The following is a 15,035-nucleotide window of genomic DNA, read 5'->3' as shown; positions in this document are numbered from 1 at the left end:
CATACATACTGCTGTCTGAGAAGCAGAGGAGCTGAAGGGTGGTAGGATTTGGGGAGAAAGTGAAAGGACCCTCTCCTGAAAACATGTCTTTTCTCATTTTCTTTTCCCATCTTGGTACCAGAACACCTTAGCATTGGCATAACTTAGCTGGAGCCAAGTGTTCTTATCATGATGTTGGAAACAGCTCTCTGACAGGTGCGAGCAGGTAAGGCAAGCGTGTGGCACACACGGACCCTTACCCTTAACTCGGGCCTGTGGCAGGCGTCACCAGTTGACCATGGCGCCCTTCTCCAATGACCCCAGACCAATCCGTTGACTGTAACACACAAGGGGACAAACATTTGGCAATGGCATGCCTTTGAAGATGGGGTGCTTCCTAAGTTGTGAATCCACTTAGCAATTTCTGCCTTCTACCCATCCGTTAATGCCCAGGTCCCATCCTATTCACTTGAGGAAGCCTTCCCTAACCATACTGATCTTTGTCTCACCTAGATTCCTCTCCTCTGATGCTGATTATACCCAGGGCAGGATCCAGATTTCATGGGGATGAAATTTGACAACAGCTTTGCAATATCTTCTGTATAGAAAATGGAAACATAATTCAAATTTTCCTCTAGGTTGATTCAAATTTGTTTAGAAAGTTTATTTTGGCTTCATACTCATTACTGATAATGTCACATACATTTTCTGGGTGTCCTCTACTTTGGGAAAACCATTATCAACTTTCTGTTGCGTCTCAATAGAAATAGTCTTAAGTTTGATGACATTCACTGACCACGTTGTCTTCGATGTCCTCGCATCATCAAGTTTAGTTCTAGGAAGGAAGCGTCTAAATATCTAAAAGGGTTGCAGCCAACCTGTCACCTCGTGGCAAAGGAAACTTGGCAGATCCCCTGGAGCCCCAAGTTAGGAATGTTCCTTTCTGAGCGCTATGGTCAGGACATCCTCATGCAGGCAAAGCCATGTTGTCTCTGAAGGAGGGAACAGAGTGCCCAGAATCAGCTCTTACAGGGAAAGCTGGAGGCAGAGTGTGGACTAGAAGCAGGTATCTATACTCCAGGTCGCTTGTGTTCTCTCCTATCTGTTTAGGAAGTTCAGAACAGTCTGCATACTTAAATGAAGTACTCCTAGCATTTAGTCCTTTTCACCACACCTAGTAAAATACCAGTGGGAATTCAAGAGCATAGTTTTCAATGATGAATGAAAATGAACGAGTGAGTGAATGAAGAACACATGTCCAAACATCTGCAAAAATTTTGGTTGCTCTTTTTTCTATATTTCTTGTACTAACAGTGTACATCCATGTGGCTTATGTAACTGAATTTCAGGCTTATCTTTTCATCTGCTTGGGTTAAAGTCTTGGTGAAATTATAGAATGTTAGCATTGGAAGAGATCCTTAAGATCACATTGTTTAATCTTTCTTCATTTTTAACAGAGAAGGAAACTGAAGCTGGAAATGTTTCAGTTATCATTTAGGGCCTCAGAGTAGCTAGCTCTTCTAAATCCTGATCCCAACCTCAACCTCTTACCACAACTATGCTCTTTAGTATTTTATTTATTTTAAAATATATATTTTATTCATTATGCTATTACAATTGTCCCAATTTTCCCCCTTTGCCCCCCTCTGCCCAGTACCCCCATTTCTTCCAGCAATCCTCCACCTTAGTTCATGTCCATGGGTTGTGCATATAAGTTCCTTGACTTCTCTATTTCCCATACTGTTTTTTTAACATCCCCCCTGTCTATTTTGTACCTACCAATTTATGTTTCTTAATCCCTGTACCTTTTCCCCCATTCTGCCCCTTCTCCCTCCCAGCTGATGACCCTCCAAGTGATCTCCATTTCTGTGATTCTGTTCCTGTTCTGGTTGTTTGCTTAGTTTGTTTTGTTTAGGTTCAGTTGTTGGTAGTTGTGAATTTGTTGCCTTTTCAATGTTTATAGCTTTGATCTTCTTCTTTTTCTTAAATAAGTCCCTTTAACATTTTGTGTAACAATGGCTTAGTGATGATGAACTCCTTTATTTTGTTTTTATTTTTATTTTTTTTATCATTGTTCAAGTACAGTTGTCTCCATTTTCCCCTCACCACTCCCCGCAACCCCAGCCATCCCCACCTCCCACCCTTGATCCTACCCCCTTTGGCTTTGTCCATGTGTTGTGTGTTTTGGGGGTTAAAAGTTAAGGGATGTGGCTGCAATAGCACAAACCAAATGCTTTCCCAACCAACTGCTATGGCATGTCTCATGAGAAATAGCCTCAACCAGTCCTGGGAAGTGGTCAAGTGTGATGAAGAGCATGGGATTTTTGTTACAAAACATTCATTTACCATGTGTTTATAAATATTTCTGGAATCCTTAAGATACGCCAAGCACTACTGAATATTCTGATGACACGGCTGTGAATAAGAGGGATAGAGAGCCCTGCTTCTATGGATGGTACCTACGCTACAGTGGGGCGGCTCAGACAGAGAACTGAGGTTGGGCAGCTGGAGCCTGCAGGCGGGTAATAGAGCAGGGGGTGAGGTCAGAGAGGCAGGCAGGGGCCAGACCCCATCAGTCTTTGCAGGCAAGGATAAAAAGTTTGGTTCTCACTCCAAAGGCAATAAAAGACACTGAAGGGATTCGAGCAGGGAAGTTACATGATCTAATTTACATTAAAAATAAAACCATTGTTGATGCTGCAAAGAGAGGGGATTATATGAAGGAAGGAGGGAGGAAATCAAGAATCAGTTAGGATGTAATGCCAGTATTCCAGGTGAGGGATGGTGGCCTTTGAACAAGGTGGGGCTATTGCACAGACAGACCTGGCTACTTGGCTCACGGCTAGGTGAAGCTGGTCAAGTCAGCTTGCTGTGCCCTGATTTCCTCGCCCATAAAAGTGGATGATAATATCCATCTTGGAGATTTGTTGGGAGGATTAAGTGAAGTGAAATAGAGCGTCCAGCACATACTAAGTGACATTCTACAAAGCCAAAGGGTGGGGTACTGACAATCTAGATCAGGAGTTAGTTGACTATGGCTCATTCAGCCCAGGACTTATTTCTGTCAATAAGTTTTATTGGAACATAGCCATGCCCATTGTTTAGATAGGCTTGCTCTCACCTCACAATAGCGAAGTTGAGTAGTTGTTAACAGAAACTGTATGGACTGTAAAACCTAAAATAGTTACTCTCTGGCCATTTACAGAAAAAGTTTACTGACCTCTGATCTAGATTGTAATGAGGAGGAGGAGGAATGTAAGAGAGATGAACTATATCTGTGCGCCTGGGAGGTAGCATTCAGAGAGATGCTTAATGACATGTCGGGTACTACATTTTTCAAATGCTCTGCAAAAGAAAAGGCCCCAGCTGTAAAAAAGCGATTTGCAAAATGAGGCATTTGAAATAAATTTCAAGTGTCATTGTCACATAAGGCAATAAATAATAGCGTGTAACATTTACATAGTGTCTCTCTATTTCCATTCTATTAATATTGTACATTCATTGATGAATAGAATGGAAATATAGATTTATAAATTCAGCATAAGAGAGGATAAGCAAAGGAAAAGATGTATATCAATACGTTGGAATAGACATAAATAAAGAATTCAGCCAGGGAGTCAACAAATATTACTTTAGCATCAAAAATGTGCTAAGTTAATCCAGGAGCTGGGACATACCATGATAAACAGGAAAACCACTCTCCCTGCTTTCACGGGACTTTGGGTTTAATGTTTCCTTATGGGCAAGACCTGGAAGACTATGTGAGAGCGTCCATGTATGAATATAGAAAATCCTTCTCCTCCTTCAAGACACTAAAAAATACATTGATTTCTTCGACTTTAGTTGCCACCTGCCAAAAATATTAATAGAAATATTCACCTCTACTGTGTTGTGAGTGGTGCTTGGGTATGGCAGCCTTCTGCAGTATAGAAACTTGTTTTATTACATGTGCAAGTACTAAAGTTATGTGTTCAAATGAGACAGTCAGGATAACAAGAAGAAGAAGAGCACTGGGTTGAAGCTTACCAAGATTGCTTCTCTAGTTATCAATTTTTACTAAGTCAGTGATTCTAATTACGGTTGTATTAGTGTCCTGAGAGTGTCCACAGACATTCCATATGGCTCTCCAAAATTTACAATGTGGAATTTAAGCAAGCTATATACCGTATCTGAAAGAGGGGACAAGGGGAAGAGTGTGGCAAAATAAAATGATGAGTTATAGGATATCCATTGACCAGAAATTTTTGGTACTTTCTAAGGGTGCATTTGGGGGGAATGTTGTGGAGTTATGTTCGTGTGTTTCTATTTTTATTGAACTTAATTTATTTCCAAATTGAATGTAAAAACTCAGATTTGAAGTCCAAGGTCCTGTGTCGCACAGTGGTATACAATTAGAATTCCTAGGTACAGAAGTCCCAGCTGAGGCCATTGGAAACAGCTTTGAATCAGGCAATTCCACTGGAGCTGGGAGCAAAGCATTCATGGACTAGGTCAAAGGGCTACATGATTATTTTTTCCCTTTGTTCAGGACAAAGATGAAAACATACATAGATTAAGAGAGCCTGGCTCTGGTTTCGCAGAATCAGAATGCAGAGTAAAGGAAGCAAGAGGGCACTGAAAAGAGTATGTGGAAAGGAAGAAACTATTTTAATTACAAGTCCGTTCCTCTTTATTCTCCCAAATGTTGACTTAAGGTGTCACCTCCTTGTATTCCTTTTCCCCTGTCTTAGATGCCATCCCAATGAACAAAACAAACTTTCTCTTTCTTTCCTAAGCTCCTTCAGCTAGAGTCAACACAGTTCATTTCACTAGGAATTCGGGCAAGGGTGAGAAGGAAAGTCAGCTTTTCCTTATTAATGTGTGACTGAAGGTTACCAATTTATTTCCTGTTGCTAATTAGTTCTGGTTTATGTTAACTTTTTATGTGCATTTTTTAGGTTGATACATACTATTATTCTTGTTTTCACACTTTATTTGTTTTTGAAGCCCCAGACTAAAGAGGAATTGATGAAAAATTATTGTAATCAAAATGTTCAGATAAGGTAGACTTCCCCGTACTGATCTTTAACTTTACTATAAAGTTTATTATTATTATGAAGTGAATTATTACTATGAAGTTCATTATCCCATGTCATAAACTACTTTGTGATTGAGGTTTTTAAATCGATACTTAGTTATCTTGAATAAGTTCAGTCAGACAGTATTTCTTATTCCACAGCAGGTATCAGAATAACCTCCATCTCTGTTTACGTGTGTAAGAAATGTAAGGAATTGCGTAATGAAAGCAGACACTAAAATAAGTTATTTAACCATATTCTCCATGGGATTGAAAAACTTAATAAACGTTTTACTCTCATTCCAGTTGACCTTGATAAAAATACTGCTAAGCCATCATCTTTGTTGTATATTTAGAAGTATGAGTTTTTACTCAGTTGAAACCATAAATGGGGAGAAAGGCCAAAAGCCACAAGAGAGAAAACATTTTGGTTCAACTTTGTGCACTGTTTTCCCTCATAAAATTTACAAATTAAGGGACATAATTCTGTGTACAGTCAGAGTCCCCTGAGTAGTGGTAACCAAATATATATTTCTCTTATTGGGTAAATGCTTTTCTATTATTTGCTTATTTATGAGATGAACTCATAATCTGTTGAAATTAAGGACAATTTTCTCACAGATGAAAACTTTCTGCATTAACTCTTATTTCTTTGTTGATTGCAGATTTTATAGACACCATGAAAATCAGCTTTTCCCTCTTGCTAATGGTCAGGTGGAAAATTCCCACTGTTCAAACATAACCATGAGTTAGCATCTAATTAGGGCCGGAACTACTGGAAAAATAGAATGCCTAACAGAAGTTGTGGAGAAATATAAATGTAGAAGCAGAGGGAGGGGGAAATTCATGCAGCCCTCCTTCTGCTGGTGATTCTTGAGATAACATTAGGTGGCTTAAGAACAGGGCATTGTATAGTGTTGAATTATATAATAAGACACTTCCTTTCTGTTCTTTTTCAATCCTTCTGTTAACACCGAGGAGAACATTTGCATTTGGTTCCAGTATTCATGCCCCCTTAAAAACTTGCTAAGAACAAAGAAAGAATCTCAAGTGGAATAAAGAATAAAACAAAAAATTAATATCTTATATTCATCATAACTATTTACTGCAAATGAATATGATTTTCCACGAACACTGTAAGATAATGTTTCTTCTAAAAATAAATCTCTTTAATAAAATCAGAAATGAAAGAGGAGAAATAACAACTTACACCAAAGAAATAAAAAGGATCTTAAGAAAATATTATGAACAACTATATGCCAACAAACTGGACAACCTGGACAAAATGGATAAATTCCTAGAAATATACAGTCTTCCAAAACTAAATCAGGAAGAATCAGAGAATCTGAATAGACAGATTACAGCTAGTGAAAATGAAGCAGGAATCAAAAAACTCCCAACAAACAAAAGCCCTGGACTAGATGGCTTCATAGGTGAATTTTACCAAACATTTTGAGAAGAACTAATACCTCTCCTTCTCAAACTATTTCATCAAATTCAAGAGGAGGGAAGGCTCCAAACTCTTTTTACAAGACCAGCATTATTTAATTCTAAAACCAGATAATGACAATACAAAGAAAGAAAATTAATGGCCAATATCCCTGATGAATATAGAAGCTAAAGTCCTCAACAAATATATTAGCAAACTGAATACAGCAATGCATCAAAAATCATACAACATGATCAAGTGGGCTTTATTCCAGGAATGCAAGGTTGGTACATCATTTGCAAATCAATAAATGTGATTCACCACATAAACACAATGAAGGATAAAAACTACATGAGCATATCAACAGATGCAGGAAAAGAATTTGTTAAAATCCAGTACCCATTTATGATAGAAATTCTCAGCAAAGTGGGGATAGAAGAAACATGTCTAAACATAATAAAGGCCATATATGACAAATCCACTGCCAGCATCATACTCAACAGGCAAAAACTGTAAACATTCCCCTTAACGTTGGGAACAAGACAGGGATGTCCACTTTCACCTCTCTTATTCGACATAGTACTGGAAATGCCTGTCACAGCAATCAGACAAGAAGAAGCAATAAAAGGCATCCAAATTAGAAAGGAAATAGTAAAACTGCTTTTATTTGCAGATGACATGATACTGTACATAGAGAACCCCAAAAATTTGACCAAGAAACTACTAGAACTGATAAACAAATTCAACAAACTATCAGGATACAAAATTAATGTTAAGAAATCAGTTGCATTTTTATATGCCAGTAAAGAACAAATGGAAAGGAAAATTAAGAAAACAATCGAATTCACAATTTCTTAAAAAAAAAAAACCCACCTAGGAATAAACCTAACCAAGGATGTAAAAAACCTGTACTTGGAAAATTATAAGACTGGAGAAGAAATCAAACAAGATACAAGTAAGTAGAAGCACATATCATGTTCATGGATAGGAAGAATTAACATCATAAAAATATCCTTACTACTCAAAGCAATCTATAGATTCAATGCAATTCCTATCAAGATTCCAATGACATATTTCATAGAAGTAGAACAAATATTTCAAAAATGTATATGGGACCAGAAAAGGCCCTGCATGGCAACATTAATCCTGAGAAAGAAGAACAAAGTTGGAGGAATCACGCTACCTTACATCAAACTATACTATAAAGCCACAGTAATCAAAACAGCATGGTACTGGCATAAAAACAGAAACATAGATCAATGGAACAGATTAGATTGCCCAGAAATAAACCCACAATTAATAACAACTAATATTTGATGGAGGAAGCAAGCACATACAATGGGCTAAAGATAGTTTGTTCAACAACTAGTGCTCGGAAAATTGGACAGATACATGCAGAAAAATGAAACTAGACCACCTTTATACCACACATAAGAATAAATTCAAAATGAATCAAAGACTTAAATGTTAGACCAGAAACCATAAAAATCCTTGAACAAAACATAGGCAGCACAATTTTGGACATTGCTCATAGCAATTTTTTTTTTATCGGATATATCTTCCCAGGCAAGGGAAGAAAAAATAAACCAATGGAACTACATCAAACTAAAAAGTTTTTGCACAGCAAAGGAAATCATAACAAAATAAAAAGACAACCCACAGAATGGGAGAACATATTCACTGATACATCTGATAAGGATTTAGTTTCAAAAATTTATAAAATACTTATAAAACTCAACACCAAAAAAACAAACAACCCAATTAAAAAATGATCAAAGGGCCTGAATAGACTCTTCTCCCAAAAGGACATACAGATGACCAATAGACATATGAAAAGATTCTCAATGTCACTAATCCTCAGAGAAATGGAAATTAAAACCACAGTGAGATACCATTTCAAACCTGTCAGAAGGGCTACCATCAATAAGTCAACAACAACTACTGAAGAGGATGTGGAGAAAGGGGAACCATTTTGCATTGTTGGTAGGAATGCAGGCTGGTGCAGCCACTGTGGAAAGCAGTATGGAGATACTTCAAAAAATTAAACATGGATCTGCTTTTTGACCCAGTAATCCTACTTCTGGGAATATATATGAAGGAACCCAAAACACTAGTTTGAAAGAACATAAACACCCCTATGTTTATTGCCGCATTATTTACAATCATCAAGATATGGAAGCAGACCAAGTGTCCACCAATAGATGAGTGGATAAAACAACTATGGGACATTTAAACAATGGAATACTACTAGGCCATAAAAAAGAAGAGCATTTTATTCTTTGTGACAGTACAGATGGACCTTGACAACATTATGCTAAGTGAAGTATGCTGGAGAACATTATGCTAAGGGAAATTGTCTTAGTTGGAATTGTGAATCCTTATGTGATAACCGAAGACTTAATGTGACGAGATCCCCAAAAGTCAGTGCATCATATGAGAAGTAAGAAAGCCAGTCAGAGAAAGACAGATACCATATAATTTCACTCATATATGGAATCTAATGAACCAACTGAACTAACAAGGAAAATGGGGACAGACTCATAGATGGAGAACAGGATGACAGCTAGTTGGGGGTGGTTAGGGATGGAGGGATTGAGCAAAAAGGAGAAAGGGCTCATGGATATGGACAACAGTGGGGTGAATGCTGGGGGTGGTGGGGAGATATAAGGTGACTAAATGGTAATGGAAAAAATAAAGATTAAAAAATAAAATAATTGTTTAGATAATAAGTTAATTTAAATAAACAAATAAATAATAAAAGTAATGTGCAAATATGACATACATTGTGAAGAGACTGAGTTTGGAACATACTATTAGAGTCGTTTAAATAGAGATTAAATTATCTTCACCCAGACTTCTATTCTTCTTTTTTTCTCTTCCTGTCTTCCCTCTCTTCCCCTCTGTTCTTTTCTACCTTCTATCATTCAACAATGAATCAGAATATAATGTGCCTGATGTGCTGGGCACTGTGAACCCGGAAATACAAAGATTACATTATCTTTGCTTTCAACCTTCTCAATTTCACTGGAAACAGACATGCAAACAATTACACTACCTTCAGAAATGCCATGTGCATGCAAGGTATGGTGTAGCCCAGAGGAGGGCTAGCCATGCAGGAAGCAAGAGAGGTATCAGGTTTCGACCTTGGGAGTCAGTCCTATGAAATTTGGTCCAAGTTCATAAATGCACCTTTGATTTACTCAGCAAATCTCGACTAAGCCAGACATTGCATTAGATACTGGATATTTGGGCTGAAAAAGATACAATTGAAGCTTCAAGAAGCTTTTGACTTCAAGGGGAGACAGCCAAGAAAAGCAATGGTTATATAGGCCCATATCCTTTATCTGAAACCCACGGAGGCAAATGTGTTTCACAATTCTGAATTTTTAGGACACGCTTATGGTGCGTACACTGTATATTATATAACACTTATAAAAGGGTCTGAGGTGGTACCCCATAATTAAATGAGTATTCACACTAAATGGAAAAGACTATAAATAGCCTATATCAATTTGTTTGGGTTGTTTGTTTTTATAATTTTTAAGACTTCTATATTGTAGAAAAGAGTGAAGTTATTCTTCAAAACAATTAGAGATATGGTGTAAGATATTTTTGAGGAACAAAGAAAAGGCAACGAACTCCATTTTAACAAAACAAGGGGTTAGGGAAGGGTTCCATAAAGGTGTCTTTTCTGAATGGAGTCTTGTGGGGTGAATAGGAGTTGACCCAACAGAGATGATGGAGGAGGCAGAGGCTGGAGGATTTGGAGGTTTTCTAGGCAGTGGGGACAATTGGTAGGAAGGCAATAACCTTGGTGTTTGGGGCAACTGCAAGTAATTCAGAATGGCCGTGTGTATGGTTTGCCTGAGACTGAGATGGAGAAGGGCATGGGAATGCTGAGGGAGAGCAGCTGAGAGTGGGTGGAAGCAGTGGGGAGGGACCCTTGCTAAGTTTAACCTTTACTATGAAGGATAAAAACACTTACCAAAAGATTTTACAGTGTGTGAATAGACCGGAAATTACAGAAAAATCATAATACTGGATGAAAGAGCTAATGCACTAGACAAAATAAAGAGGAGATTGTAATTGTTTAGGTGTGAGATACTGGAAAATGCAAGTCAGCATGGTTTGGCACATAGTAATTACTCAATAAATAGTAGCAATTAGAAGGTCAAAGGCAGAGATGTGGGGATGGACAAGAAGGAATAATTTAGAGAGATTTCAAGGAATGATTTTTAGACTAAGTATCTGATTGGACTGGGAGGGAGTGGGCCACAGTATCCTCTCTTTCATGACCTCCAGGCTTCTTCCCCTGGCTTGGAGGCCTGTGTTGCTTGGCATTCCATTTGGACATGATGAACTATGGGTTTGGGGCTCAGGGAAATTTTCTTAGTTGGATTTGTGAGTCCTTATGTGATAGCCAAAGCCTTAATGTTACGAGATCCCAAAGAATCAGTGCACCATATGAGAAGTAAGAAAGACCGGTAAAAATCCTCAATATACTTAAAGGGGAAGAGAAGGTGAAGGTCACTGACAGCCATGTTAAGTGCCCTTGAAGATCAACTGAGATAAGGTCTAGAAAAATCCTTAATGGATGTGGCAAATAGGAGATCAGCTGTTATTTGAGAAGAGCAGTTTTAATAGCTGAGGAGGGGCAGAGGCCCACTTACTATGGACAAAGGAGTGTGCAGGTGAGAAAGTAGGGGTGCTGTGTTGATGACTGTCCTTTGAAGATACTTGGGCTATGAAAGAAGAAACAGGGAGAAGGACAAAATTAGAGGCAGTCACGGACTATCAGCTGCATGGAAAGGTCTTTGGTTTAGTTTTGGGTTTTTAAGGCAGCAGAGACGCTGCCAGATGCCCAGTTCTGACTTGTAGTCAGCTTTTTTCGTTGTGTTGCAGCCTGTCTCTGGAGAAGCGTCTCTAACCCGAACGCTAGTGTTTCTCAGAAACAGCCGGCCAGATAAACAGACTGGACTGGAATAGCTCTGCAGGAAAGCATGTCTTCCTGGGCAGTCTCCCAGGGGCTGCTTCTTGCGCTACCTTCCTATAGAGCTTTTGCACCTTTCTCCCTCTGTTGTCTACCTGATTGGCTGTTGTTTAAGGCTGTGCTTATGGCTGTATCAGTGCCAGGGAGCTAGCTTGTAAGATACTTGTGTTTGCGCAGGATTTATTAACATGAAACATTTCCCAGCTACCCCACTCGTTTTTGTAGCCTGTATTGTCTGCTTCACACATTCGATTTAGCTCAACCAATGCCTCTGAGTGGCTGAAGCACCAGGCTGGGCACAGTGGAGAGAGAAGGAGACAGGGCCTTTGCTCCCACGGACCTTATAATCCAAGGCGTGGGACTGTACTGTAAATAATAACAGTGGCTCAGACTTTTGGGGGATGTAGAACTCTTTGAACAGTTGATGAAAACTCTGTACCCCCTCCCCATGAAACAGCACACAGAATTTAACATAAAATTTCAGGGCTTAAAAAAATATGTGCTAAATTCTGAAGTGATTTTTCAACATCTCAAGTGAAGAGTACCCCAACTAGAGACACTAGTCCTCTAATGGTGGCCTCAGCCTAAGCGAGGGTTCCTGAGACTCAGTTTCCAGATGGTGCTGCCTGTCTTGCAAGGATATTGTGAGGACTAAATGAGATAATGTCAGTAAAGGGCTCAGCACAGAGCGCAACACAGAGCTGATGCCCAAGAAAGGTTATTTCAGGAGTTAAAGCCAGGAGTTAAAGCCAGGAGTTAAACAGGAGGCACATCTAACTCACTGCTCTCTGGGTAAGGAGTAATTCTGCCTTTGGTTGCCACTAGGTGACTAAAATATTGCAGTCAGTTTTCCATATTTCAGTCACTCCCTACCTACCGTTAGAATTTTTGCTTTACCTGAGTCCTATCCAAAATTTTACTAGTTTTGGTTTATGTGATTTGAAAACAAACCTTATACACAGTTGCTTACAAATGGAACTAGATCCCTACCATGAATAGAACACATACTTTCACTCGAAAGTAACAGTAACAATAAACATGAACCTAAACAATAAAAACCTAACAATGCTATAAATTCTTGCTAGATGTCAGTGCTTACCTAGGACTTTGAGCCTGGAGCCTGCTCTTTGAGAAAAGGTGGACAGTGAGTGAGAGAAAATACTTTCTTGTTGTAATTAGAATTGAAAGAGAATTGAAAAGGGACTAACTTTCTAGCCAGTGTGATTCACTGTCATTTAATGCTCTGGTCCAACTCCATCTACCAACTAAACGCATCTACCATGACTTCAGCCAGAGGTTCTCCCTTTGGGAGACGCTCTGCGGGGGGCAGTTGCTTTCCTCCCCACCCCTCCCTGAACAGTCGATTCCGTGGGGGCCGCAGCCTGAACGCAACCGTCCCTCAGCCTTGGCCGGGACAGGAGCCCCGCAAAGCCCTGTCATTTGAGCTTCTAGAAACAGGGACACTCAAAGGTCCTGCCCCTATTTCCTTGCTAGATCAGGCTCAGTGCCCACCTCACACCCCAGATGGCTCCAGTTTTATTTTTTAGTCGGGCAGGCAGCCCGGGCAATCTGGGTGCTGCTGGGACATCGGTGGGGTGAAAGGGACGCTACTGAACCTTGGCTTTGAAGCTCTGTACCTGGCAAACACTGCTTCCGCATAGGTGGTGTGCTGTAGATTAATAATAAAAAAGCAAAAGGAAAAATGCCTAATGGGGATGTTCTTTACTTACACTTGAATAAGGCTCAATTAATCAAATAATCATAGCACGTTATTATTCTTTTGTTATAGTGGAGGTGACTAATTCAGCAGCCCGCAGGAAACAGGACTTTCCCTCGCTCCCTCGCGGGAGCTACCCCCGCTGCTCCCCTCCCCAGGTGAGGCCTCCCGCCGCTCCGCCGGGGCCTGGGTCCCGCCACAGTTCGGGCCGTGGAGCGCCCGCCGACTGGGCCTGCTGGCGGGGCCGAGCCGCCGCGCCCGCACCTGGGCCGGCCCGCCCCCCGCCCCCTTGCACCGGCCCGGGCGGGCACCTGGCGGGCGCTGCGGCAAGCAGGGGGGCGGAGCCCCGGGCGTCGCGGAGCCGCGCTGGGCGTCCGCGAGCCGCCGCCGAACTTTTGCCTGCGAAGTCCCACATTTAGGGGCAGGAGCCCGAAGAGGGGAGGGGAGAGCGGAGTTCCTGGAAGGAGCAGCAGCGGCAGCGGCCCCACAACATGGCCTCCTGCGCCTCCTCTGCAGCTGGCGCCGAAAGCCCCCCTCCTCCTTCGCAGGTGAGCGCCGCGCCGCCCTCCTACCTGTGGCTGCCTACCCCACGGTGGCGCGCGGGGAATCGGGGCGCGCGGGAGGCCCGGGCGGGGGGTCGGAAGCCGTAGGGGCGCAGGGGCGCTGCTGGAACCCTGCCTTTCTGGGGGTGCCGGGCGGCGCGCAGGGGGACCCGATCCTGGTGGGTGGTGCGGGACTGAAGTTGCAGCTCGGGGCAGAGACTCGGGCTCGTAGTCGGCCCCAGCGCCCGGGCATCTTACCCGGAAAAAGGAGGGAGGATCCAGGGGTTTGGGTCTCCTACTTCGAAACCGTCGTCCAGAAGAAGAAAAGTGCGGCCCGGAGCGCGGGACGCGCTCACCTCCGCCTCCCGTCGGGGGTGGGGGGTGGGGGGGGGGTGGGCTGCTGTGTTCTCGGCTCGTTCCTGCAAATCCGTGCGGGGCAGAACCTTTCGTGGAGGACACCACGACGGAAGTAGGCTGCGTGTTTGGCGGAGAGGAAGAAAATCACCTGGTTCTGAAAGTTACCTTCAGACTTAGGCTTTTTATTTTTAAAGGTGAATCGGGATACTTCATTTAACCCAGTGAGACTACAAAGTGTAAACATCGGGACGTAGAAAAGTGCAGACCAGTGCGGGTGTAGAGGCAGGGCCGGGGTGTCTGCGGTGGGCTTGCCTTCTCCCTTCTTCAAGCACCTTCCGTGCACAGGAGAGTAAGACCAGGTGCATGATATGCAGAACCATAGCTCAAAATAAATCTCCTTCCTTCCATCTCACACCCCTCTTTCAGCCCAGAGGCACTTAGCAGCGTTTTCCAGCTGCCGTGTGTGTATAATACAGGATAATTGGTTTAAAACGCTCGCGCATGTTTGCCTGTGCGTAGAATGTCTACGGAAGGGAACGGAACGCGAGCGACTGTATTTGTCCTTGGAGAGGGACCTGGGGACGGTGGGAGGGAGGCTTACTTTCACAAACCTTTTGGGACTTTTTCTTTTAAAACCGTGTGTGTGTGTTACCTATTTTAGAAAAAAGAGAAATACTACTTTTAAAAAAATGAGGCACGTTGGAAAGCAGTAGTTTACCTAGTTTCAAATAATGTAGAATTACACTGGAGACACACAAATCTCCTAACCCAGATGATACGTTTCCTTTAGTTCTCATCTCCCGTTCCCTGGGGAATTAGGGGGTGTGTTCAAAAGAAGATTCAAGTCTTGACAAAGTCAATTGGTGGGTGTTTATTGTCACCTTGATCCTGAGTTTTAATGTTGCTTGTTTGGGAATGTGTGGTTTGTCTAATTTAGGAAGAGGCCACTTTCTGTTTAAAAGCAG

At 41.6% G+C, this 15,035-nt stretch overlaps 1 protein-coding gene and 1 long non-coding RNA gene across 2 annotated transcripts in view; one reads left to right on the top strand and one right to left on the bottom strand.

Annotated features, from left to right (window-relative positions):
- Nucleotides 1–240: 240 nt before the first annotated feature.
- On the bottom strand, nucleotides 241–14,041 carry LOC128780667 (uncharacterized). The gene is made up of 3 exons (XR_008426656.1): nucleotides 13,972–14,041; nucleotides 489–577; nucleotides 241–316 (listed from the first exon to the last, which is right to left on the bottom strand). It is a non-coding gene; the product is annotated as an uncharacterized lncRNA (long non-coding RNA).
- Nucleotides 13,393–15,035, top strand: part of ANK3 (ankyrin 3) — a 616,244-nt gene continuing 614,601 nt past the window's right edge. The window contains exon 1 of the mRNA XM_053922530.2: nucleotides 13,393–13,719. Within this exon, the coding sequence (XP_053778505.1) occupies nucleotides 13,663–13,719 (57 nt within the window). The 5' untranslated portion in view covers nucleotides 13,393–13,662. The remainder of the gene's footprint in view (nucleotides 13,720–15,035) is intronic.

This window comes from Desmodus rotundus, chromosome 4 (genome assembly GCF_022682495.2).
Source record: "Desmodus rotundus isolate HL8 chromosome 4, HLdesRot8A.1, whole genome shotgun sequence".
Classification (NCBI taxonomy): domain Eukaryota; kingdom Metazoa; phylum Chordata; class Mammalia; order Chiroptera; family Phyllostomidae; genus Desmodus; species Desmodus rotundus.
Note: the sequence above shows the minus strand (reverse complement) of the source record. Positions and strands in the feature narration are given on the sequence as shown.